The sequence below is a fragment of the Crinia signifera genome, chromosome 1 (assembly GCF_055691185.1).
Source record: "Crinia signifera chromosome 1, ASM5569118v1, whole genome shotgun sequence".
NCBI lineage: Eukaryota > Metazoa > Chordata > Amphibia > Anura > Myobatrachidae > Crinia > Crinia signifera.
In genome coordinates this window covers 165,250,089-165,277,810 of record NC_139217.1, presented here as the reverse complement: position 1 = coordinate 165,277,810, position 27,722 = coordinate 165,250,089, and the positions used below count along the sequence as shown (strand labels likewise).

General features: G+C 45.2%; 1 protein-coding gene across 1 annotated transcript in view; it reads right to left on the bottom strand.

Moving 5' to 3' along the window:
• The window catches only part of UBA6 (ubiquitin like modifier activating enzyme 6), an 88,807-nt gene that overhangs the window by 34,870 nt on the left and 26,215 nt on the right, over nt 1-27,722 (bottom strand). The window contains exons 14-17 of the mRNA XM_083176240.1: nt 23,325-23,392; nt 12,786-12,864; nt 3,278-3,358; nt 2,047-2,124 (exon numbers count right to left, since the gene is read on the bottom strand). Coding sequence (XP_083032366.1) covers nt 2,047-2,124; nt 3,278-3,358; nt 12,786-12,864; nt 23,325-23,392 — 306 coding nt within the window. The remainder of the gene's footprint in view (nt 1-2,046; nt 2,125-3,277; nt 3,359-12,785; nt 12,865-23,324; nt 23,393-27,722) is intronic.

Genomic DNA, 27,722 nt, shown 5'->3' with positions numbered 1-27,722 from the left:
AGCCCTCACTGAAGCCAAAACCGGCCTTCTAGCCATCAGATAGGCCTGTCAAATGACAACACATAACCAATAAGCCAGTGTCTGCTTAGAAGCAGGACAACCGTGTTTGTGTATTTCGGAAAGTACAAATAAAGAGGATCAGATCTAGTTTCCAGAAATTCTGTATTATCCAGAGAACCTGCAGGTGAAAAAGCCAGCATCACAATTTTGTCGAATTACGGGTCAAAAAGAACATTCCCTGAAAGTGTAAGAGATTCTAGGGCCCTTTTTTTATTCATTATCTGCTCCCCAGGTGCACAAACATAAAGCCCTTTGTGCTGCAACAGAGGAAGTGGAAACCTTGGAGAAGATGCCTATGTCCAAGGACGTTTCACCCAAGTAAGTGCCTGCTACCCTGATGTTATCTACTAAGGCTAACAGGTAAGAACGCGAGTTCCATTTTCAAACCCCTGTCAGGGAACCCCCCCAGCTGCCTATGGCAATTTAAACCCATACTGCTGCATAGACTGGATGAATAGCTGCACCTGCATTTGTGAACACTGACTTTAAAAACGGTTCAAGTTTTTTGTCAGTAGGGTCTTTGAGAAAAGTCACATCCAGAATAGGTAAAGGGGTCCGGGAGTAGGGAGAGATACTTTGAGAAACCAGAAACTTTGGGGGTGTCCATTCCTCTTTAAAAAAACTAATCTAAACTGTGAAGAAGGCAGAAAAACCGCAGGGTCTTCTATCTGTCTCTACAAGAGGACGTCAGAAGAGATCATGTGGTCTTCCTGCCTGGAAGATGTGTCGCCTCCTGTATCGTCAAACCAAGTATTCTCCTGAGGACTCTACCAATTTGATATCCTCAGTCTGGGAAAAAACAGGTCTTACATCTAAGAGTCTTACGTGTGGCCTAGAAAGCCAGGGCCTGCTGCAGGGAACTGGAGACCCCTGCACTGACTGCGACATAACCCTGGCATGGGTTCAGTACCAGGTTCTGGTAAGTTTGCCACCTGAGATACAGTTGGTATGGGCAGGCGAGAAGTCGCCAGCTGGGAAGCTATCCCTTTCGTGTCCATACACAATGAGTTTGCCCAGTCCGGTTCATGAGAAGTCGATGCCTCCAGCACCCCCCCCCCCCCCCGGCGCATGCATGTAGCAGAGTTCACAACGCTACGTATGATCATGCACCAAACAGTTAAAATGTTCCTTGCAGGCTGAGCAAGTGTAAATATGCAGCCCAGAAGCAGTCTTTTCCCTGTGAGATTCATTAGAGGACAAACCCTTGGAGGCCACCCTAAAACCTGAAAAAGGTGGTATACACACACACACACACACACACACACACACACACACACACACACACACGTGAAAGAACAATGTGGTCTGTATGGGCAAAAGCAATATAGCACAAATCCACAATATGGACTATGGTAACATATGAAATATAGCTAATGGTATAAATGCCCAAAATGTATACAGTACACAGGCAATTAGGGTCCAACAACACCAAGCTGAAAGCATCAGCGATGACTGTAGTAGCAGTGAAAAAAAATAAAATAAAATCAAAGTTTAAAAAAAAAAAATAGGGCTGAAAAAACCCTCTTAGAAAAGGGTGCCCTGATACGTCAGGCACCAAGTAAAAACTGGTCACAGAGGACAGTTGGGGCATAGGGGAGGAGGAGCCTTGGCTGCACTTCTTCATAAGTTTAATCTTCTTGATGCCCGGGTCCTCCAGTCCCACCATGCCCATAGTCCCAGTATCCACCATGAGCTGAAAGCATTTTTTTTAGGTAGCTAGGCTTATTTTTTATTTATGTGAAACTAAAATGCGAAATGCATACTGCAAATAACAATAACAAACTACATTAGCCACAATGTTACTTTGCAGCAGCAGCAGCTTATAAAATTAATTTAATGCTCAATTCTACTTGAGGTTGGCGCAAGAAACATAACTATTTCTGTTGTATACCCATTATATGCATCGGATACAAATAATAAGGTGCAAGAAATATAGGTTGCAGTCCCTTAAATCAAAGCTACAGTACAAGGGATACTTGAACATACCTGAATGTGGTGAGGTCGGAAAAGAAACTGCCGGTTCAGGTTTGATTTTTCAATTAAGTCAGGGTCTGTGACTGTAATCTGAAATTAAAGGAAATAAATGCTGCTGCGTAAAACATTCATATGCACACGCTTAAGGAATACAATGTGGAAAGTAGAAGCCATAAAACAGATATTGGGGGTCATTCAGATACTAACCAATTATTGGTACTTTGCGCATGTGCAGGACCAGTACAACTTTGTGGGTCATGCAGCAGTCCTCCATATTGCTATATTAGTCCTAACACTGTTACTCATATGTAAGCAGCAAAAGCAACTCCAAACATATCTAAATATCCCACTCCCTCACTTGAGTTCTCATAATAACTGCACAAAAAGTAGACTTAAGGGTGTCCTCCAACTAAAATTATTGTTCACCCTGTATATGCAGGTGAAAATATGATTTTCCGAAAAGTATTGCAAGGGAGAGTCCCAATATCATACCACCTTGTGAAAACAAAATACAGTGAATAAACGAAAACGCTTTAACAATAAGTGGATTATTACTTGTAAGAATATATGAGAACACAGCCAAGTTGTTAGGACACATGGTAACAAAGGATTACTTATTCCCTTTTGTTCCGTACAGCTCCCAGCACCATTTACTTTTCTACTAGCTAGCCAAGGCAAAACAGGAAATCCCCTAAGCAACTTATCTGTATGCTCCTAAACTGAAACCGATACATGGCGGGAATTCTTCCAGTGTACAGTACTCCCATTTACTGCCGGTTCAAAAAAGAAAACCGGTTTCTCAAACCTGTTCCTAATGGAGGGTTTGCTATGAAGTTGCTGCATCCTTGTGATGCAAATGTTTTGTAACTGAAAACTTTTGTGCAGCTGTACAACAATGCTCCGACGATGCCCTGGATCACAAAGCTTATGAGGCACCACCCACCAATTTAATGGTATGTACCCGCACATTTTCAGGGACAGGTTCTTCTGACCCAATGTAAGCCAAGTGAAATCATTGATCTGGTAATGGTCTGTTGGGCCTATGGCCAGTCTCTCTTGTGGACAACAAAGAACCTGCGCAATAGGTTCTCAATGACTTGTGCACAGGGCAAAGAGCGCCCTCTTTTACTGTAGACATATACCAGTCTAAACTGTTACCTTTAAGTGGTAGTAGTTTAAGTAGTACTATTTCTAGTAATCATAGTCCATAAATAGCCTTCATTTATGTTTTAGCTATACTCACCATGCCTCTGTCTATACCACATCCAACTCCAAGAAGTGCAAAATTCTTCAGCATCTCACAGCCAATTGCACCACACCCAACCTGCACAATTGAAACAAAAAATGAGCGAAAAAAAAAACAAAAAAAAAAAACCTCAGCTCAGCTGGAATAACGCATTTCAAACTAGAATTCATTTGTTTTATACGGACTACAAGCTTGAAGGCCTAGATTCGTAGAACAAGACTTTAGCAAGCAGGAGCAAAGCCCACCATGGCCTGTCAATGTAATGTGCAGATGACCACTGCTTGCCATGTTTAGGTATCTGTCCAGACAATTTTTCTACTTTACCCTTTGAGCGCCATCACTGCCAGCCAAATGACAGTGACTGTTCTTCTAGTAGAAGTCAATACAACCAAGTAAATTAATTAAAGTCTAGTTAAATATTGCAGCCCCCAAAAAAAGAACAGTCGCTGTGTGTGACGCTGGTGTTTTTAGCCAATATTTTGAAGTTCTCTCACAGCAACGCTGGCACACAAAGGGTTAACAAATAAAATCTCAATTACACAAAAAAAAAAAAAAAAACAGCATGCATAAATAGATTGTTTAGCCCAATAAACCATGTAGCTAGGATTGTTTTAATGTAATAACCAGCATTCGTTTTTATTCATATGGTCATGGTGTGAGAAGTAATAAATACAGTATTTTTTATAACAAATTGAGCAAATGCAAAGTTGATAAAACAAATTTCATGCAGTGTTAATATAGTTGTGTAATATTATTAAAAGTACTTATAGGGTCAGCAAAGCTGTAATGGTGAAGATTTCTCAATCCTACATATCTAGATCACAATAAAAGGTGCATACACGTTCCGGTGAGCGGGATGCCTAGTGCAGCCGCGTTTTAGAGCAGCTCCCTGCAGCCGAGGAACTAATCCACCACCATCGACTCCCAAATACACCTTGGCTGCCTATAAATTGCACCTTCACAAACTCCACGCTGTGCTGGTCACGCGGATACCCCTCCGGAGCCCAGGGAGCAACATAACCACCGGAGTCTAGCCTTTGAACAAAAGGCCTGCATGTCCGCCCACGTTTGGGCGCGAAAACCGGCGCCATACATCGGGCGTCGTACACTGGACACCAACTGCAAACCGAATTAAAAACTCACCACGGGTCCGTCAATTGAGACCTTGAAGGACCCAGTGCGCTGACTAACCTGCGGTGTTGAAGGAGAGACTGTGCCCCTGACCGGAGCGACCTGGCGACAGCGCAGCCTGCAACTACCGCACCGTGAGGGACCCCCTGGAAGGAGCGATATACGGGAGACGCCACGGAGCGGACTTGCCCCGCACCCCTCCCGACAAGCGACACCTCTACTCTGCCTCACCTCCACTTTCCCGTCACAGCCGGAGACCTGCAGCCGCCTGCCTGCCCGGGGAGTTCTCTCTGCGGGCGGAGGATCTCCCTTCGTGCGGCGGTCGGCGGCGCTGAAGTGACGAGGAGGACGGGAATCTCTGCCAGCCCCGCCGAGTGACGCGGCGCCCGGGAGAACCCTGGAAACGCCGGGAATATAAGGCGACAAGGTACCGCCAAAGCACCAGACTTGGCTTGGGTGAGTGCCTCCGGGGATTGGGGAGCTGCGACCCGCTAAAGGCAGGACGCCTTGAAGATAAGTAGTGAGCGCTAAGAGGCCACTTTACACATAGCCCCCTAACATTACAGTGCCTAATCTGGGGTCACCAAAAAAAACACTGGACGTGGGGACACTACCTGGCACTACAGGGGTGGATACAGCCTAACTGGGGAGCACACTAATAAAGCTACATGCTGTGATACTACCTAGTGTAACTGTGTACCCCTATTCACTGCTGTGGACCCCCATATAGAGGGAATATCCCTTGGAATAGCACCTGTGGACTACCCTATCCTCTGCCTGGACCACACACACTCCGAGGAGTGGCCACTTGTTTCACCCCCAACTTCAATTAGCTGGAAAAGAACCGGCTAAAGAGAGACACTAAAGATCTTTCAACGCTGTCCCATCCATTAACTCCCAACTATTGTCAGAACACCTGGCTCATATCCAAGCCCATTACACTTACAACCAGCACAGGGACTGTGACCGACGGGAAAAGGACAGTAACAGAGACCCACACGGGAGAGAGCATAAAAAGAGGACAAAACTGAACTTTCTGAATACCCCTGCTACTGGAACACTTCGCAGACTGGAAAACCTTATAATAACACACCAGCAGCAACGCACTATCTTCATCAACAATTTCACCAACAGGAGTGAAAAGATCACTGTCACCTTAACTGCGTGATAGGACTGCAGAACTCAGCTACTGCTCACATTTGCTATATGGCTATTTATGGTATAGTAATGACACCTAGTGGTGCTGTTTTATAGTTTCACACAAATCTTCTCTAAAACTAAATAACAGAAAACAGCTATAACCCTGTGTTTAGTGAGACATTATACCTCTCAAGTTATTGTGTTACTTAATTGCTATAAATTGTTGGTTGGAATAGATTTGTCAAAATATACAACTCCAATAACTGATAACTACCATTACGTACGGTTTTACTAGTACATATTATTACTGTTGAAACAATACTGACACCTAGTGGTGAGATACTATATTGCTATTATTTAACTCAACTGTTTTAGGAACACCTAAAAATGTTCCTCTGATGTCTTAACCAGCAATACACCTGGGACAAACACTGTGCTTGTATTACTGGGTAACAGCAAGATACATTGTACTTATCTGACCAATAATAACAGATTACCCACATAATCCCTACCCCCTGGGGTATGGACAAATTCATTGAAAAAAACATGCCTACTAAACCACTCGCCAATGTCGGCAAACCAGGGAGAAGCAGGGGCGCAAACCAAAAATCTGGCCCCTCATCCCCCAGTAGTACCCATGAGGACTCTGCTAGCCTATCTGAAGGGGGACCTACCACCCTCACAGCAAAAGAAATCTCAGATTTCATGCTACCACTCCTAGATCAAAGGTTTAATAATCTACAAGCTAGTGTGGATGCGGGACTGGCACGCATTGAAGCCAATGCCACTCGCATCACTGCTCTAGAGTCCCGCATTAGCGATGTAGAGGATGATCTGCAGAAATATCGGGATGATACGACCCCCCAGGAGGGGATCATACAACAACTGCAGGAAAAGCTAGAGGATCTCGAAAATAGGTCACGCAGAAATAATCTGCGCTTCATTGGTATCCCAGAATCCATCACGGGCAATGCCCTTATAACCCTCCTAAGTGTGGACCTACCTAAGGCCCTAGGCATCACAGATACCACTGATATACCACACATTGAAAGAGCGCATAGGCTGGGCCCATCCCGAGACGAAGCCACTAACCGCTCAAGGCCGGTAATTGCCCGTTACTTAGATTATAGGAGAAAGGAGAATATCTTGGCGGCATACCGCAAAACAAAAGATTTCAAAATGGGTGACCAGAGAGTCTTGATATTTCAAGATTTCTCAGTAGCGGTGGCTCAAAAACGCAAAGAATTCTCCGAAGTATGCACTTACCTATATAGGCACAATGTGAGGTTTGCCCTTCTATACCCTGCAAAACTGAGAGTGGTAGAAAATGGTGCCCCACTATTTTTCAATGACCCGGAAGAGGCGAGGTTCCACTTCATGCAGGATAAATCACCTAGAAGATCCCCAAATAGATGATCCTCGCCTTAGATACAAGCACTTATCACCAAATACACTACACCCCCAGGGTAGAAAGTTATGATGAAGTTTGTACACACACATTTGCTTTATGTTATTGGTTATCTTAGCTTAATAACTAGAAGTGCGCACCCCTTGAAAAGGATGGTGCCCACAGTTTTTTGTTGGAAGTTATGGAAAAGTTTAGAAAATGTTATTGTGAGACATTGTATGATTACTTTTGAATTGTTTGAATTATTGAAATTACCATCCAACCGTCAGATTTTGATAACTTTTTTTTTTTTTTTTATTTCCCCGGTACTGTACCGCAGCCCCACTGACCCCCCCACTCCTCGCAGGGGCCTCGACACATGCCCGTTCTCAACTGATCACGACATGGAGAAGACCAGCTACGCCATCTTTGGAGTGGGTGAGTAGCCGCACTGCCCCCTAAACCCCTGACCCTTATCTCCTGGAATGTTGGAGGCTTACGCAGCCCCATCAAGAGGAAAAGGATAGTCACCCGCCTTAAGCGTTTTAACCCCGACATAATATTATTACAGGAAACACATTGGACATCTGAAGAGACAGCTATGCTAAAAGCCCCATGGATTGGTTCATGCCTTTCTGCGTCCTTTCATAGAAAAGCCAGAGGTGTAGCAATCCTGTTTAGAAAAGACCTACTAATATCCATTCTAGAAGAAACCATAGACCCAGAGGGACGATACATAATCCTAGACATTGAAATCTACAACACTAAATATACTCTTGTGAATTTATATGCCCCTAACATAAACACTCACACATACATCCAAGGCTTCGAACACATCCTCCAAACCAAAGCCAAATACCCAATAATTATGGGTGTCGATTTCAATATGGTAGAAGACCCCACAATGGATAGAACTCCATGCTTACCTAGAACCACAGACTTCCAAAGCAGATACTTACTATCCTTAAACACTAATTTAGGATTAACAGACCCTTGGAGACTACTAAACCCAACGGACAGAACACACACACACCTATCACTGACCCATAACTCCCTCTCCCGTATTGATAAATTCCTAATAGCCAATGAACTAATAACTGACGTAAGCAGAGCTGACATTTAGGACATAATAATCTCTGACCATGCCCCAATTATGGTAGCACTAAATCACTCACACATGCACCCAACAGACCGGATCTGGAGATTCCCCTCCTACTTGTCTAGCTCGGATGATTTCAAATCATACTTAACATACAATTGGACCAACTATGTGGACGAAAACCTAGCCTATTGGGACCGCCCAGACATTTTGTGGGAGGCCTCAAAAGCAGTCATGCGAGGACACATCATTGGATATGTTGCCAAAAAGAAAAAGGAAGCCAAGGTTAGACATGACACCCTTAATAGAGAAATGACAGCAGCCTTCCATAGTTACTCCACTAACCCATCAGATTCCACTTTGCAAATATACAAACAGGCCAGACAAATATTTGAAACCTATTTGGCCACCCAAGCAAAACACTCAATAGACTATACCAGAAACAGGTACTACAGGTGGGGAGACAAAGCTGGCAAACTATTGGCGAAGATATCTGCGCCAACCAAACGACGCAATATCATCACATCGCTAAAACATCCAACCACCGGAGAAGTTATAACCAAAACCTCCGAAATTGCCTCCCAATTCCAAACCTACTTCGAAAATTTATTTGCCTCTTCACCTGTAGACCCCGTCGCCCAGGAATCTCTAATTCCCAATGAAGCCCTACCCCTCCTTACACCAGAACAAAAAGCTGCCCTTACTGGAAACATCACAATGGATGAAATCAACTTAGTAATATCCAAACTGCCCAATGGCAAATCACCAGGACCGGATGGACTTTCTGGTGAATACTATCGTATGCTCCAACCCCAAATTGCCCCTACCTTACTAGAATTATTCCAAAACATATACAAAGATAACATCCAAACACCCTTTTTTAACGAAGCCCATATCACACTCATACCCAAACCAGACAGAGACCCTAAACTACTGCCTTCATATAGGCCTATAAGCCTATTAAATGTCGACTACAAAATATTAACTAAAATAATAGCCCTACGACTCCAATCTATCTTACCGGACATACTCACCCCATCACAAATGGGATTTGTACAAGGAAGACACTCGATTAAAGCAATACGCGCGGCAATAGCAGCAATTGTCTCTTCCCATGACTCCCCTCACTCTAGAAATATGCTCTTAAGCTTAGACGCAAACAAAGCATTTGACAATACTGTGGCCACATCTATACTATGTTCTGGAAAGAAGGGGATTTGACTCAGAATTCATAAACTTCATTCACACTATATACCAAAACCCACAGGCTTCACTATTAATAAATGGTTGTAAAGGACCACGCTTCAAACTAGAAAAAGGAACCCGACAGGGGTGCCCTTTATCACCCCTCCTATTCAATATCGCACTGGACCCCATCTTACGTATACTACACAATTGGCCAGAACTCAAAGGAGTAAAAATAGGATCGCAGGAGCTAAAACTATCGGCATTTGCCGACGACATCCTCCTCTATGTAAACCACCCGGAGACTACACTACCCCTCTTATTAGAAAAAATAACATCCTTTGAACCCATAACTGGACTGAGTATTAACATAGACAAATCGAAAGCCATGCTCCTATATCAGTGGTTTTCAACCAGTGTGCCGTGGCACACTAGTGTGCCTTGAGCTGTACTCAAGTGTGCCCCCAGATTTAGAGATGCCCAAACCAGTTTACAGCCTCCACCACCAGTCCAGCTGTTATTTACTGGTCTCTTATTTTCATGTAAAGGGCCAATGTATTTTATTTTTGTTACCTGTGGGGACCAGTGTTTTTTATATGGGGACCAATAGGTTTGTTTTCTTTTCCTATGGGGCCATTGTGTTTTTCCGTGTGGGGATCTCATGGTGTGCCTTGGCAATTTTAAAATCTTATTTAGTGTGCCTCAAGGTAAAAAGGTTGAAAATCACTGTCCTATATGGACCCAATACCCCCCCCCCCTGTGGGCAAACCGCCTTACACTAAAATGGCAAACATCACATATCCCATATTTAGGGGTTTTACTACCACGTAATCCTGCAAACCTATACACTTTGAATATCACCAAAGCTATCAACACCCTAACCAACGACATAAATAGATGGGAACATCTCCCGCTTTCATACCTAGGAAAAGCAAATCTATTGAAAATGGTAGCAATCCCTAGATTACTCTACCCCATACAAATGCTCCCTGTACTGCTAACAAAAAAAAGACACCCAAAACATCACAAAACTCTTCCGAAATTGTATCTGGAAAAATGGACGGGCACGTATAGCTATGAGAAAACTTATTCAACCAATATTCAATGGAGGCATAAATTTCCCTGACATCACCACATATAATTATGCAGCCTTATTCAGACACCTAAGGGATTGGCTACACGGTAACTCAATATACACAAACACAACGCTAGATCAAGGATCCCTTGGCAATACCAATCTAATCAGCTTTCTACACCAACACGACCAAGAAGTACCCGAAAATGTAAAACATAATCCTCTCCTATGGACCACTAGGAAAATATGGCACATACTACGACATGCAGCGGGCTTGAACCAATACCACTCCCTCTACCTACCCCTTCTAAATAATCCGGCATTCTTGGACGGCATGGCTGCTCACCCCTTCAACGCCTGGAAACTGGCAGGTATCACCTCAGTAGGGTCGCTAACAATGAGAGAAGAAAAGCGCCCTCTTCGCTTCTCTGAACTATCAGCTCAATATACTACGGTCAGCCCATACCCGTTGGCATTTGTACAGGCTAGATTTTATGTATCGCATGTTATTAACCATTTTGCAGATGCTGACTGGTCTAACACTCTAGATACTATGTTATCTTACCCAGTTCCAACCTCCAAAGCTATATCAATACACTACACCTACCTAAGACAATTTATCGACCACTCTGTAATAAAAGGAGGTATGTCTACCTGGCTAACCCACTTTCCCTCATTAGACATAGCACAACTGCAAAAAGGTCTTCTCTACTCTCGACAGACTCTCAAGGCCAGCATGTATACACAACTCTTCCTTAATATTTACCATAACTCGTACCTATCCCCTATTAGAAGATATCACATAGGAACCTCTAATACTCATACATGCCCAAAATGCCACATGGAAAATGCAGACAACTTCCATTGTTTGTGGGCTTGCCCAATAATACGTTACTTCTGGCTTCTGATAAAACGTTACGCAGAAGACAAATTAGTCACATATGTCCCCATGAACCCAGAATGGGCAATCCTAGGCATAATAGATCCAGAAATGCGCATGACGAAAGAGAGCAAGAAACTCTTACTGGCCTTGAGCGCTGCAGGAAGGAAAACCATCCTTCAAAGTTGGATTGATCAAGCACCCCCACAATTCCCCATATTTCTAGCAAAACTCCACTTCTTATTCAGAATGGACTGGGTAGAAGCTATTGTAGATAAAAAACAAGTAGAGAGGTTTTTTCGTTTATGGGAATCATACATACCCACCTTACCGCTTAACACAAGAAAAATGATACATGCCAGCCTGAAATCAACCACATGGTACCTTACTAGAATGGCCGCCCAAGACCCTCCTGTCCCTCTTGAATGATAATTGGCTAACGCACATAACAGAAATGTTACCTAGATAACTTGTTAAAAGGTATGACGGTTGGACTCATGAATATAAAACTCTGTAAAATGCTAAAATGACTCAATGAATGTTGAAAAATACACAATGCTCGACAGATATTGTTTATTGTATGTATACAATGTCTCAATAAAAAAGTTATTTATAAAAAAAAAAAAAAAAAGGTGCATACACTATGGACATTTTTGCTCAACGTGAATGCACGGCAATGATGGGGAAAATTGTTCAGCTGAAAATCACCCAGTGCATAAACACTGAGCGATTTTCATCCGTCTAAGCGATTTTCCTGGGAATAAACGGCTTTCAATAGATGGAAAGCCATCTACCCTGTCTCTCCTCTGCTGGTAATACCAGCAGATGAGCGGCGGCGGCCAGGGAAGATGCAGGAGCATGTACCAGTGCTCAAGACTCATCGCTGGGCCGTACACACTGGGCGGCTTTTGAGTTGAAAGCAGCTTAAATGGTTACAGTGAGCAGCTTTCAGCTCAGAATCGCCCAGTGTGTATGGGCCTTTATGCACATCAACTTGCGTATGATGTGATGTCCACAACAATTTCCCTTGAGCTCCAGGACAAACTATATAGTGTTTACACACTGTGCAATCTTGCAAAATAGATCACCAGTGGCCACATCCAGGAGTATGCTATCGTTAACAATATTTACCAATCTTTGTGCATGTTCAAAATATCTGAAGTAGTGAGCAACGTGATGGAGCATACATAAGGGATATTAATTTATCGGGCACTTGGGATTTTTCATGGTACCGGGAGTCCTCCCATGTAGCTTAAAAAATCCAAAACGCCCGATAAATTGAGATTCCAAATTTTGTTTGTGGTGTATGGTGAAGGTTTGAGGGAACCTATACGAATATTCATCTGTTGGTGCTGCTGAATGTGCAATACACTGATAGATATATATATATATATATATATATATATATATATATATATATATGTATATATATATATCTATCGGATTTGTCGTTCAGATCTGTCAGAATTGTCCAAATCATTTCAAATATGGTCTAATGTGTACCAAGCTTTAGTTCAGCAAAGATAAAACAAACTTTATAAACAAGGTCTTCACTTTATCAGTGTGAGGAAATAACAGGACATTGCCATGAGATGTTATGTTACTTACCACGAAGACATTCAAGTTGTGAATTTTCTTGCAAAATGAGTCTCCAATGCAAGCTCTGAGAGCATCATATCTATCTCCCCTATGGATAAAAAGCTCATGTGACACCAAAATTATGAAAACAAAAGCCAGTTTGGATAAAAACATTTTTGCTGACTTTTTGTTGCTTATTAAAAGTCAGTTCATAAATTACTGATAAACTGTATTTGATAAATATCAGAGCTCCTTAAAAATAAATGTTTGAGAAGTAGCGCACCAGGGTACACCAATTTATTAGAGTACTCTTCTGTGTACCGTAGGGATGTATCAGCTGCAGATGTAAATGGTTGAAGTGATCAACAAATTGTATTTGTTAAGTTTAAAATGTAATTTTGTCAAGTTTTAAATGGAGAGATGTTTTTGTTCTAGACTTCTATTGCAATTAACACTTCTTGGTAAACAGTGAACAAAAGACAATGCTTAGACAATGGTATATTGCAGTATAGAGCAGTGGTTCTCAACCTCGGTCCTCAAGGACCCCCAACAGTGCATGTTTTCAAGGTCTCCACACAGAATCACAGGTGAACTAATTAGCTCCACCTGTGATCTTTTAAAATGTGTCACTGGATAATGAGTGCACCTGTTCACCTGCCAGGTGACCTAGAAAACGTGCACTGTTGGGGGTCCTTGAGGACCGAGGTTGAGAACCACTGGTATAGAGAGTCATATCAGGAGCTTGAGCACTTAAATTACCTCCAAATGCTCAATATACCCTCAATATCTATATTATCTACAGTGGCTCAGTATTTTTTTTGGCAAAGGACCAGGATCAGGAGTTCAGCATTAAGGCCCCCCATCCACTAGCCCAGTGGTTCCCAAACTGTGTGCCGTGGCTCCCAGGGGTGCCGCGGAGCACTTGCAGGGGTGCCCTGGATTGGGGGTCCAGGACAAATTCAAATTATATATGGTCAATGTAATAAGGAAAATCAGTACTTGTGACTTCCAATTATAACATATGTGGATAAACAGAAGTGAATCATGTTCCTCACCACATAACTGGACCTAAGGAGGACATATAAGCGCAACTTATTTAATTTAATATTTTTTTCTGAAGTTCTTGGTATCTAAATCTTTCCCTAGGGGTGCCATGGACAAAAATCTGATATTCTAGGGTGCCGTGATCCACAAAAGTTTGGGAACCACTGCACTAGCCCAATTTTGCCTGTTTTCTTCAGATTCAGACTGATCTGAGACAACTATGATCATATAAAGAGAATGGAGGAAAAAGGATCTAAAGTAACTACAAATACGCAGCTCTCTCCTAATACTGTGTACACTCAGGATCTGCTGTGCACATCACCTTACACACAAAACTGGAGGAATTGCATCCATAAGTACTAAATCTGCAGCATTTTGTGAAAACGTGCACTGAAGAGCAGATGGTCAGCCGTGACACTATGAAACCACTCAGGAACCACCCTTACCCCCCAATATGGTGCAGTGGTCCTCACGTGGGACAAATTTATCCTTCCCTGGTGAAACTAAAGCAAACCACTGTAAACGGTCTGTTTAGACACCATGTCGCATTAACATTGTTAATGACCAACAAGTCACCCATCTGCAAGTATCTATAGTAGATGTGGAGCATCAAAAGCCCTTATAACATGCATAGAGCCCTCCACTGAATTCTTATCCAGGTAAAGGCTATAATCACAATGTTATAATTTTATATTAAAATTGGAAAATCTAGTATGGAGAACAGCTTCTAGTCCACTAATTAGATGTAGGGTAATTATGTGGTGTACAATTATGAACGGCTGGCAAGGGGAAGTCACTCCCCTAACAATAGGTAAATAGAAGAGAATTGCCAGTGCTGGCTGAAATAGGATTCAAACAGTTCCAATAATAAAAAATAAAAAATGTTTATTAACTAAATTAAAGATAAATGCATAAACAAGACATTAAAAATAATGAAAAACACAATCATAAAATTAATAAAGGGTAGGGGAATGTGACAGAAGTGACATCTAGTGGTGGATCGTAGTATATACCAAGCTTGGTTTGTATTAAAATCCAGTAATATTTAAAAGTTCTAAGATATATTACCAACTTAGGGGGTAGTCAAAGTCAGTGAGAATGGGACAGCAGTGCCCCGGTCCCGTTCTCGCTTTGCTCGACTTGAGCTCGGCGGTCGGGATTCAATGTCCCGGCCGCCGAGAAAGAGGCGTGGCCAAGAGGTGAGGAATGAAATAGACTAGCTCCGGCCGGGAGCTCGCCTATTTCCGGCTTTTCTCGGCAGAACGAGCCCAACAGCTTGTGATGTCAGGCTCGTTCTGCGGAGAACCCCTGTTCAATGCTGTCGGGGAAGACAGCATTGAATAGGGCCCCGCAGCCATCTAGCCTGTCGGGAGATGGCTGCGGGAGCACGACACAGATTGAATACCCCCCTTAGTGATGTATTGTTTATGCATTTATCTTTAGTTTAGTTAATCATTTTTTTTTTTTTTTTGGAACCGTCTGAATCCTATTTCAGCCAGCACTGGCAATTCTCTTATATTTACCTAGTCCACTAACTAGTTTGCTGGTTGGAAAAAAATCTGAATGTACAGTATGGGAGTAGATGAAAATTTACAATATGCTTCCAAACACTAGATACAGAGAAAACGGGCATTCAAAGATCCAGTTACATCAACGGTAAAATTTGTATTAATGACAATTTCTGTCCATTTTAACTGGGGTTGAGAGCAAATGGGCATTTACCAATTGCTCCCATAAATTACCAGGTTTTCGTTCCAAGCAGCCAACTATTTGAGTGGTTTGAGAGATAATCCTAAAGTTTTTCAGTGTAGCAGTAGGGAAAGAAATGCTCTATTAGTTTTCGATTTAAAAAGTAAAAAGTATTTACAACCTCAAATTCCTTACAGCAATTAATCTCTAGTGTCAGCAGGCTGCATGCCGGGGGAAGGGGAGAGTTGTACCCTTACATACAGTAATCTTAGAAGCATCTCCTAGAAAGAGAATACTAGAACAAGGTCTCAGACAGACCTTGCCAGCTAGTTATTTGTTGCAAAGGTGAAACACCAAAATTTTTTAGCAAAGAGGCGTAGGAGGGGAGAAGAAAGGTTCCTAAAATATGCAGCAAGCTGAATGAATTCAGCAATTAACTGGACCAAAGATTTCACATTGGTTGACTCACATCTCAACATGTGCCTTAGGGCAGTATTCAATGAGAAAAATTCTACGTGCATGGAGAGAGATTTTTTTCTCTCGCCATGCACTCGCCCTGTTCCGGAGGGCTCGCTGCCACTCCTGCTCCCACTATTCAATGTGGTTAAAACTCGCCGCCACTCGCGGCGAGTCTTAACCCCTGCAGCGGACGAGCGTCCACGGCAGGGAGCCGGTGGCAGCCAGGGAGATTAAAGTCTACCTGGCTGCCCCAGAACATATGTGGAGGGGAGGAGGGCTCCCCGGGACCCAGGCAGCACAAGCTGCCCCCCCCCTATAGCCAGCGGGGGACCCAGTATTCACTGCACCCGATCATGCATATGTAATGATCGGGTGCAGTGAATATATGAATATCTAATGAGCGGCTCGAGAGCTCCGGCCCCCTGCTGGCTGCTCTGTGTAAAAAAAAAAAAAAAAAAAAAAAAAAAAAAATATATATATATTTTTTTTTATATAAAATATATATTCATGTGCTATAAGCACATGAATAAAAATAAAATGCCCCTTCACAGAAAAAAGGGGATTTTGGTCCTACCTGTAAAATCCTTTTTTCTGAATCCATGGTGGACACTGGGACAGTGGGGTGTGGGTGGAGCTTCAGCTACAGGCACCAAGTAGAATAGAGTTCTTCAAGTGCAGCCCAGGCTCCTCCTCCTCCACGCCCCTACAGGCTTCAGTTTGTTCAACAGCTTACCCGCAAGGTACAGGAAAAGGAAGAGAAATAGGAAAGAAACCAGCAACCCGAAGGAAGAATAAGTTTCAGGAAGGTGTAAGCCGACCCCCATTACTGTAGATCAGTGTGCGAGGGCGGGCGCCCAGTGTCCACCATGGATTCAGAAAAAAGGATTTTACAGGTAGGACCAAAATCCCCTTTTTTCATTCATGCCAATGGTGGTCACTGGGACAGTGGGACGTCCCAAAGCTGTCCCTTTTACGGGAGGGAACGCACCTGAGCTGCACTGATGACGCGTTGCCCAAAAGCAGAATCTGCCCTGGCGAACGTGTCAAAATGGTAAAATTATAAAAAGGTGTGTGGAGAGGACCAAGTGGCCGCGCGACACAACTGTTCTGCTGAGGCTCCCTGATGAGCCGCCCAAGAGGCTGCTACCGAACGCGTGGAGTGGGCTCTGATAGAGGATGGAACTGGCTTATTAGAAGATACATAAGCCTGTTTTATAGTTAGCCGCAACCATCGAGCCAATGTCTGCTTCGTTGCCGGCCAACCTCTCTTGTTTGCATCATAGAGCACGAACAGGGCCTCTGTCTTGCGTAAGGATTGAGTCCTATTAACGTAAACCTTTAAAGCTCTTGTAACATCCAAAGAGCGTAACTCTGGGGAGTCCTCCAACTGGGAGAAGGCAGGAACAACAATATCCTGGTTTATGTGAAAACTGGAAATAACTTTGGGCAGGAACTCCTTTTTTGTTCTTAAGACTGCCCTGTCCGGGTGGACAATGCTGACAGGTCCGAAACTCTTCTGGCTGAAGAAATAGCCAGTAGGAACACCGTTTTCCATGTTAGCCACCTGAGCTCTGCAGATTCTAGAGGCTCAAACGGTGGTTTTTGCAGTGCTGAGAGTACCACTGTGAGGTCCCAAGGCTGGATTGGGGGCACAAAGGGAGGCTGTATGTGAAGGACGCCTTGTAAAAAGGTCTGTATAGCCATCCTCTTTGCTAATTTCCGCTGAAACAAAATAGAGAGAGCGGAAACTTGGACCTTTAAGGAGGACAACCTAAGGCCCAAATCCAGGCCCGCCTGCAAGAAGGCCAGGATCCTGGAAAGTCGAAACTCCCTAGGCGGAAGGTTCTTCTTTGCACACCAGGTGAAAAAGGCATTCCAGATTCTATAGTAGATCCGGGAAGAAGCCGGTTTCCTTGCTGCTATCATGGTTTTTATGACCGGTAAAGAAAAACCCTTCTCTCTTAAAACTTCCGTTTCAAGAGCCACGCCATCAAAGCTAGCCTGCCTAGATTCGGATGAAGGCATGGTCCTTGTACTAGCAAGTCCGGACGAGCTGGCAGCCTCCAAGGTGGCTGCAGAGACATCTCCCGAAGGTCTGAGTACCAGGCTCTGCGGGGCCAGTCTGGGGCTAGAAGGATTGCTGTGGTCCCTTCTTGTTTGAGGCGCCTGAGGACTCTTGGAAGCAGTGCCACTGGAGGAAAGATGTAGACCAGGGAGAATGGCCATGGAGCCGACAGGGCACCCACCAGATATGCCTGTGGGTCCCTTGAGCGAGCCCCGTAGCGGGGTAACTTTTTGTTGACGCTTGAGGCCATTAGGTCTATCTGCGGGAGTCCCCATTTGTTGACTAGTTCCTGGAACACATCCTCGTGGAGTCCCCATTCGCCTGACTGTACCTCCTGGCGGCTCAGAAAGTCGGCCTCCCAGTTCTGAACCCCTGGGATGTGTACCGCTGACAAAGCTAACAGGTGATGTTCTGCCCACTGCAGAATGGATGTTACCTCCCTCATGGCAGCTAGGCTCCTGGTCCCCCCCTGGTGGTTGACGTATGCCACCGCAGTGGCATTGTCCGATTGTATTTTCACCGGTTTGGAGTGAATCAGAGGGCCTGCCGACTTGAGGGCTAGCAGGATGGCTCTTAGCTCCAGTATGTTTATTGGGAGCAGCGCCTCCTCCCTTGACCAACGGCCTTGGAAGGAGTGTTCTGCCAGAACAGCTCCCCACCCTCGGAGGCTGGCGTCCGTCGTTAACATCACCCACTGAGGGATGACAAACTGGCGCCCTTTTTGAAGGTTTAGAGGACTGAGCCACCATGTGAGCGACAGACGTGTCTGCCTGGACAGAACAAAGGTCTGTGAATTTAGGCTTGGCTGGGAACGGTTCCAGTGACGCAGCATTTCCCTCTGCAGTGGCCTGGAATGGAACTGCGCAAATTCCGCCATGTCGTAACAAGAGACCATCTTGCCTAGGACTTTCATGCACAAGTGCACCGAGACTCTGTGCTGCTTCAGGAAGAGCTTCAGGAGGTCTCTGAGGAGTATCCACTTGTCCTCCGGCAGGTAAACCCTGAGGGTTTTTGTGTCTATCACGGCTCCGAGATGCACCATCCGCTGTGATGGGGTTGTTGAGGACTTTTTCCAATTTATGAGCCAGCCGTGGGTCTGCAGGAGGGAAACCGTTAGCTCCAGATGCCCCTGGAGTGTCTGTGCGGATTGAGCTAGTATCAAGAGGTCGTCCAGATACGGTAGTAGACGAACGCCCTGGGCCCTCAGGGCCGCTGCCATGGTGGCCATAATCTTTGTAAAGATTCGCGGCGCGGTCGACAGCCCGAAGGGGAGGGCTATAAACTGGTAGTGGTTGCTCTTGACCGCAAACCTGAGGTAGCACTGGCTGTCCGACCGAATTGGCACATGGAGGTAGGCATCCTGGATGTCCAGGGATGCCATGAAGTCCCCCGGCTCCAGAGCTTGCAGGATAGACCTGAGGGACTCCATCCTGAACTTGGGAATGCAGAGGTGTTTGTTCAGGCCCTTCAAGTTGAGGATGGGTCGGAATGACCCGTCCGGCTTTGTCACCAGGAACAGGCTTGAGTAGAAACCTGCTCCTCGCTGAGAAAGTGGGACAGGCACTATGACCCCTGCTGCCAGCAGGGAGTGAATGGAGCTGGTCAGAGCAGCCGCTCTGTCCTTCTCCCGGGGCATGCTTGTTGTGAAAAACCGAGATGGCGGACGCCCCTGAAAAGAGAGGGAGTAACCCTGGGCCACTATGGTGTTTACCCACCTGTCGGTGGTAGTAGCATGCCAAACCCCGGCAAATGACAACAGGCGACCGCCCACCTGTGGTCGGTGGGCCGCCTGATCCTCATGCTGAGGGCTTGTCGGCCTGTTTTGGGGCCTGACGGCGACCCGCCCAGGACTGTTTGGTCTTGGGAGCGGATGGACGCCTTGTGGCGGGCTGCGCCCTTGATGAAGGCTGACCCCTGGGTCTCCCCTGTGGACGGAAGGTCCGAAAGGACTGAGATCTAGGCCTAGCTGGTGCCGAAGGCAGAAAAGCTGTTTTGGACGTTGCAATGGTGGCTACAATCTTGTCCAGCTCAGAGCCGAACAGTACCTCCCCTGAAAATGGAAGGGCCTCTAATGCCTTTTTGGAATCAGAATCTGCATTCCAATTGCGCAGCCACAGTGCACGCCGGGCAGCAATTGAAGAGGCAGAAATTTTTGAGGAGAGGGCCGCTGCATCTATCGCTGCCTCTTCCAGGTATGTGGCCCCTTCCCTAATGAGGTCCACCGTTGATAACAATTCAGAGCGATGTGTACCTGAGGATATCTGCTCCTGTAGGGAGTCAGCCCAAGCTGCAATTGCCTTTGCCACCCAGGCTGAAGCCATAGCCGGTCTTGCTGACACGCCAGCATTGGAAAACACAGACTTTAGGCAGTGCTCAATCTTCCTATCAGTAGGATCCTTAAGAGAGGCCACTGTAGGAATGGGAAGGGTAGTAGCCTTAACTAGGCGGGCCACGTGAGCATCAACCTGTGGAGGCTCCTCCCATTTCTTACGGTCCGCTGGCGCGAACGGAAAGAAGGAAATCAGGCGTTTGGACACTAAAAACTTTTTGTTAGGGTGTTGCCACGCCTCAGATAAAACCTCATTTAAGTCTGAATTTAAGGGGAAAAAGAGCCAACTCCTTCTTTTTCTTCTTAAAAAGAAGTGTGTCAGGTGTTGTGGCCTGGGTGTCCTGTATATTGAGAGACATCCTAACAGCCTTAACTAAGGAGTCTACTCTGGACTGGGTCATCCTTTCCTCCTTGTCAGGTTCATCTATGTCGACATCATCTATGTCAGGATCATCGTCTGTGTCGACCCGCACCTGGTCGTCCAAGTCATCCCCATCATCTGATTGATTAGAAGCTAAAGGGGCCTGTGCTTTGCGTTTAGGTGGAGCCCTCAATGCAGACTGCAGAGAAGCAGACACCTGGACTAAATCCTGAACAGAGGAGGATAAACCCTGTACCCAGGATGGCTCTGATGCAGCAACAGCAGGCTGAGCTGGCAATGGCTGCGCAGCAGACTCTCTGTTTGCAGCTAACTGAGTTGCTATGCTGAGAGAGTGGAAGCCCAACTGGGTTCCCCATGTGTTAGGACTGAGGGGCCCCCCAGGGAGTCCTGTGCAGAACAGCGTTCACACAAACCAGCTTGCTCCTGTATGGAGGAATTATTCTCCTTACAGTTAGCGCATGTATAAGCATGCAGTTTAGGTGAATCCCTAGCTGGCTTTGCTTTGGGGTTTTTCTGTGACATGTTAACACAGACAGGCCCTGTGTGCACTGAGTAACAATAATACAGTGGACAGTAACACCCTCTGAAACTATAAAGGTATACAGATGGATGACAGTAGGAAAAGACACTATACTCTCTGACTCTCAGCTAAATACTGAGGTACAGAGGGCTGCTGAAAAACCTGTTCCTGTAGCGTGTAGAGGAGCAGGGATTCTGGTGCACTTCTCCCACAGTGTAGTCCCGCGTAATGGCGTCTTCAGTACGCTGCTGGGGCGTGGGGAAGCTAAGCTCAGGCGGGAAACCAGCGTTATGCCGCTCTGAGCGTGGAGGCGGGGAGCTGTGGATCAAGGTCCCGCCTCCCCTGGAACCATCAGTGCCCTGCGCCATTAACCCAAATGGCGTTCCACAGTACGGCTCCCTGGTGGTCTAGTGGCCGCGCAGAAAAGACTGGGTGCCACTGCCAGGGTCACCCGGGCTGCACCCCGCCCGGTGACTCGACCGCTAGCGGTGCGCACCTGAACCTGGTGCGCGCGTCACCTCACATGGAGGGCCCGCTTACCTGTGGTGGAGCGCGGCATCCTCCGTGTCATGAGGAGAGCGGCGGGTCTGGCTATGGAAGTCAGCGCGCCGCTGCCAGCCACAGGGGAGCAGCGTAACGCTGTCTCCGTGTAAAAAGAGAAAAAATAAAAATGAAGATATCAGACAGGGCACGGAGCCCTGTCCCATGGTACCTGTGCCTTGAGGCACCAAGAAACAACTGAAGCCTGTAGGGGCGTGGAGGAGGAGGAGCCTGGGCTGCACTTGAAGAACTCTATTCTACTTGGTGCCTGTAGCTGAAGCTCCACCCACACCCCACTGTCCCAGTGACCACCATTGGCATGAATGAAAAAAATCCTGATTTTTTGACACCAAAATTAAAAAAACAAAAACCTTTTAGTTTAAAAGTTCACATTCCAGTTCTCCATGAAAAGATGGAGAATTGCTACACGGAGAGACACGGCGAAAATCACTTAAAAAGACGGCGAAAATATCACATTGAATAGGGTGGTTCACTTTTGGAGAGCAAAATGCTCCTTCCAACGCGAAAATAGCACAAACTCGCCATAAAACAAGGCAAATTTTTCTCATTGAATACTGGCCATAGTCTTGCAACTTAATGATGCACTCAGAATCTTACCCAGATTGGGTAAAAAAAAAAAAACACACAGTAAACATCTCAAATTGGCACAAACTTTTTCCACTGATCATACTACAGGTTTGGCCTGTACATGGCTCTACTCCTATGGATAGAAAGAAATGAGGGAATAAAAGTAGAAAACAGCTGCAGAAGCACAAAACAAGAGGTTGTGGATCTGTAGAAGACCTAGACTGAAAAGGGACTACCCAACAAAAGCTAGCATCCCAAAACACCTCACCAGTACTTTCTTGAAGAGTACTAGATGCTCTCAAAGAAAGCTACTGTAATGTTTTTTGGTTGGGCTTACCTAACAGAAAATTATTTGGTAAGAAGTGCTGATGGGATGCCACCTACCCTAGAACCCAGCACCAAGGAGGGCTGCTATCCACGAGATTGTCCTCTTATCCCCAACGTGCCTAGTGTAGAGCAGCTAAGACAGCAACTTTTTCTTCTGACTCCTCCACTGTCCTCTATATATTAGATGCTTTGCTCCTAGTGTTCACTTTAGGCAAAGGCTACTGATTAAGCATGAGGCAGATTTCAATTTTAAATGGAACATTTTTAGATGTGATGTAGTGATTCAGCTACTGTAACTGCAGCGATATATCTCGTCTAACCAAGGCCTCCTCACTGATCAGCACCTACGATGAACATCACTTTTTTGTATCCAGTGATGAAGACTGAATGCTCCCTTTCCTCACTACTGCAACTCCAGATCATAGAAGACACAAAGGCTGGTTGTAGCAAAGCTACCGCTGTAGTCTACTTAAGGCATTTAACTTTTGCTAAGCTCGTCACCACACTCCATACCCCGGTGTTCCAGTTTGGCCATGGGATGACAAACATATTTAGAAAAAGCATGAGAAATACTCAAGTGATGCATATGCAGGTGGGTGTGTGCATTTTTAAAGGGTAGAACGTACCTAGGAAGAAATTCTTCTCGACTAATCTGTTCTAATGAGTTGACAATGTCCATGGCATCAAGAAAGAGCTGAGGAGCAAAAATGACAATATATGATTAAGTACTAAAACAGAAAATGAAAATCTTTTATACTAAGTATTGATAAACAACAAAATAGAACAAGTCTCAGGTCAGTGCATAAAAGTTAGGAAATGTTTCACACCTGAAGCAAAAATTCAGCATGTCTGCTATTAGTGTATGGCAAACATCAAAGACAATGTCTAGTTAGAAAGTTAAAAAAGGTTGACACCAAAAGTTGCATTAGTGTGACAGTGACAAAAGTTCGACAGAATAAAATGTTGACATGGAAAATGTTTACACATGAAACCGTCTGCAAGTGTGGCTTAGTGTGGCGTGTACCACCGCATGAGGCCATGTGGATTATAAAACATTAAAAAGTCGAAAATAATTAATACTCAATGTTTAACTAACGCAGGTTTTAAATTTTGGATTCAAACTATTGAGTAACTAGATATTATCGGTCAGCCATCCACATCCTCTGCTACTGACATTAGAGATTTTGGTGAAGAAAAAAAAGCATGAAAAGTTGATGTGTATTGTAAAGCACAACGGAATCTGCTGCGCTATATAAGAAACTGTAAATAAATAAATAAATGTGTAACCAGAACGAAATGAAGAGAAGGTTGTTCTAGGTCGTAATGTACATCGGTCATGTTGTCATTTGGAATATACCAGATTATTACCTGGTAATGGGTTTTCCTCTACTCCGCCATGGCAGCCATCAAGAATGGGTATCTCCCTGCTGGGTAGTGCTTTGGAAAGGAAAAAAAGACCTCTGGCTCCTATAAGAAGGCTCCTCCTCCGAACACCAGTGTCTTATATTCTTCAGCTTTAAAACAAACGAACATCATTATTCCACATACACCCCCCCTTATCCTGAGCGTTCACTCAAGGGAGGGAAATACCGCTGCCATGGCGGAGTAGAGGAAAACCCATTACCAGGTAATAATCTGGTATTTCCTCTGCCTCCGCCATGGCAGCCATCAAGAATGGGTCGTACCCAAGCAGTACTGTATTTCATAGGGAGGGTATACTCACGTATAACTTAGGAATAGGCCACCGGCCCTATAATGTCTAATTCAAAAAAACGTTTCTTCATTTTCAATCCACTGCTGCGCTCAGGATCTTCCTCCCAAACTTAGCATCTGCGGAAGACCAGACGTCTACTCTGTAATGCTGTGTAAACGTGTGCGCTGAGGACCACCCTGCGGCTTTGCAAATTTCTGTTAGTGATGCAGATCCCTTCTCTGCCCATGATGACGCCATTGACCGCGTTGAGTGTGCTTTAAAACCTTCTGGTGGCTCTTGTTGTCTTATGACATATGCTTGTCGAACACAGCTTTTAATCCACCTTGATAAAGTCTGTTTAGAGGCTCTTTGCCCCTTTCTTTCTCCCTCTGATAATACAAATAGGTTGTCTGTTTTACGGAATTCGGCCGTCCTTTGCTTGTAAATGGACAGGGCTCTGACCAAATCCAGACAATGTAACCTGCTTTCTTTGCTGTTCGCCGGATTTGCACAGAACGTGGGCAATATGATCTCTTGGTTGATATGAAACTCTGATGCCACCTTTGGCACAAACAGCGGGTTTGTCCTTAAGACTACTTTATCCGTATACATTCTGAAATATGGCTCTTTTATCCATAATGCTTGGAGTTCTGAAATTCTACGAGCTGAGGTCATGGCCACTAGAAATAATACTTTCCACGACAGAAATTTTAAGGCTACTTCTTGTAGTGGTTCAAACGGAGCTTCTGTTAGTACCCCCAGTACTAGATTCAAGTCCCACGAAGGTACCGGACTTCTTACCCTCGGTTTAATTCTTCTTACCGCTTGCATGAATCTTTGTACATATCTATTCCTAGCTATGTCCCAATCCAATATGCATGATATTGCTGAGACCTGTACTTTCAGAGTACTCGGGGAGAGATTCATTCTTAAACCTTCTTGCAAAAAAGACAGTATGGTGACCACACTGCGAGGATTTTTCTTATTCTCCTTCGCCCAATACGCGTACTTCTTCCAAACCCTATAGTATATCTTCATGGTTACCGGCTTTCTTGCTTTCAGCAAGGTTTCCACTACTCCTTCACTGAAGCCTTTAGCTTTCAGACTCCTGACTTCAGCAGCCAAGCCGTCAGTTTCCACGATTCCGGTTGTTCCTTGCATACTTCTCCCTGTACCAGTAGGTCCTTGATCGAGGGTAACCTCCACGGATCGTCTATCGCCAATTTCTGGACTGTATTGAACCACGCTCTGCGAGGCCAGTATGGTAGGACCGCTATTACCTCGATCTTCTCCCTCTGCAGTTTCTTTAGTAATTTCTGAATTATTGGTATCGGGGGAAAAACATAGGCCCTCTCTACGTCCCAGGGCACCGACAGGGCGTCTATTTGTTCTGCCAGCGGCTCCCAGAACCTGGCAAAAAATCTGGTTACTTTTTTGTTTACCGACGTTGCCATAAGGTCTACCTGTGGGCATCCCCACCTTTGCACCAGCTCTTCGAAGACCTTTTGGTTGAGACCCCATTCTCCTGGCAGACATTCCACCCTGCTTAACTGATCTGCCACCACGTTTTCCTTCCCCGCCAAGTAAACTGCCGTGATGCTTAACACCCAGGTTTCTGCCCACTCGAACAGTTTGGTGGCCACCTCCATCAATGCTCTGCTTCGTGTGCCTCCTTGTCGATTCACATAGGCCACTACCACCTGGTTGTCGGTCCTCACGATTAGTTCTGCACCTTGTAGTTGGTTCTGGAACCACCTGCAGGCTCTGACCACTGCCTCCATTTCTCGCAGATTGGAGTGAGCTTCTTTCCAGTCTTGTTGCCACCTTCCTTGAGCCACCTGATAATTGCAGGTAGCTCCCCAGCCTACTTCGCTGGCGTCCGTGGTCAGCGTCACCTGTGGCCTTATGCCAAAATATCTCCCTGCTGTTAGCCTGCTTTCTGCTGTCCACCAATCCAAGTCTTGTCTGGCCCTTGTTGACAGGATTACTTTTTGGGACAAGTCTTTTGAGTTTTTGTTCCACTGTAAAAGGAAGCAGCTCTGCAGTTTTCTTGTATGGAATCTTGCCCAAGGAACTACCTCTATTGCTGATGCCATGAGGCCTAGCACTTCCATGTAGTCTCGTGAGGATGCAGTGCGTTTTCTTCTTAGGTTTTTTACTTGGTGAATTAGTTTTTCTCTTCTGACCTCTGTTAAAGAGATTTTCTGCTCCTTTGTATTTATCACCACTCCCAAGTATGTTATTTCTTGAGTGGGGGTCAGTTGGCTTTTCCTGTAATTCACCAGCCATCCGTGTTCCACCAGACACTGCACCACTCTGTCTGTGTGTTCCTGGGCTTTCTCCTCGGAATCTGCGACTATTAGAATGTCGTCGAGGTAAGGAAATAATCTTATTCCTGTCTGTCTTAGTGCGGCTATCAACACAACTAGCACCTTGGAAAAAGTTCTTGGGGATGTTGCTAGCCCGAATGGTAGGGCGTTGAACTGGTAACTCTTGCCCATCAGCCTGAACCTCAGATATTTTCGATGGCTTATGCAGATTGGGACATGCAAATAGGCGTCTTTGAGGTCTATTGACGTCATAAAGTCTTCCCGACTTAAATCCAGAATTACTGACTTGATACTGTCCATTTTGAAAGATTTCACCTCTATGAACTGATTGAGTCGCCTCAGATCTAGAATGGTACGAAATCCTCCTGTTGCTTTCTTTACAACAAAGAAGCGGGAGAAACATCCCCGAAATTCTTGCCCTTCTGGCACAATGCTGATTACTTCCTGTTCCAGCATTTCTTGCAAACTTGCCACTAAGGCTTTTCTCTCTTCCCTGTTCTTGGGAATTGGAGACTGAACAAAAAACTCTCCGGGAACTCTGTTGAACTCCACTTTGTACCCGGAGGAAATTATCTCTTGGACCCACTTGTCCCCAGTGGTCCTGGACCAGACGCTTGCAAATTTCAGCAACCTGGCCCCTACTGTTTGTGACCTGACGTCACTGTGACTCCTTCTTGGAGGAGAATTTGTCTCGATTTCTTTGGGCCCGAAAATTGCCCCGTGATACCCAGGATCCCCTTCTATAGGGTCTACCTGGTCTATAAGCCCGTGACTCTCTGTAGTCTTGAGGCTGAAATCTCCCGAACTTGGCTGGGGGAATTCGTCTACCCCCTTTATCTTGAGGAAGCCAAACCGACTTCCCTCCTGATATTTTAGCCACAAGCTCGTCCAATTGTTTGCCGAACAAGTAGTCCCCTTGAAACGGCATGGACAGGAGTTTATTCTTGGACTGCACGTCCGCTGCCCATGGTTTCAACCATAGGGCCCTTCTTGTTGCCGCT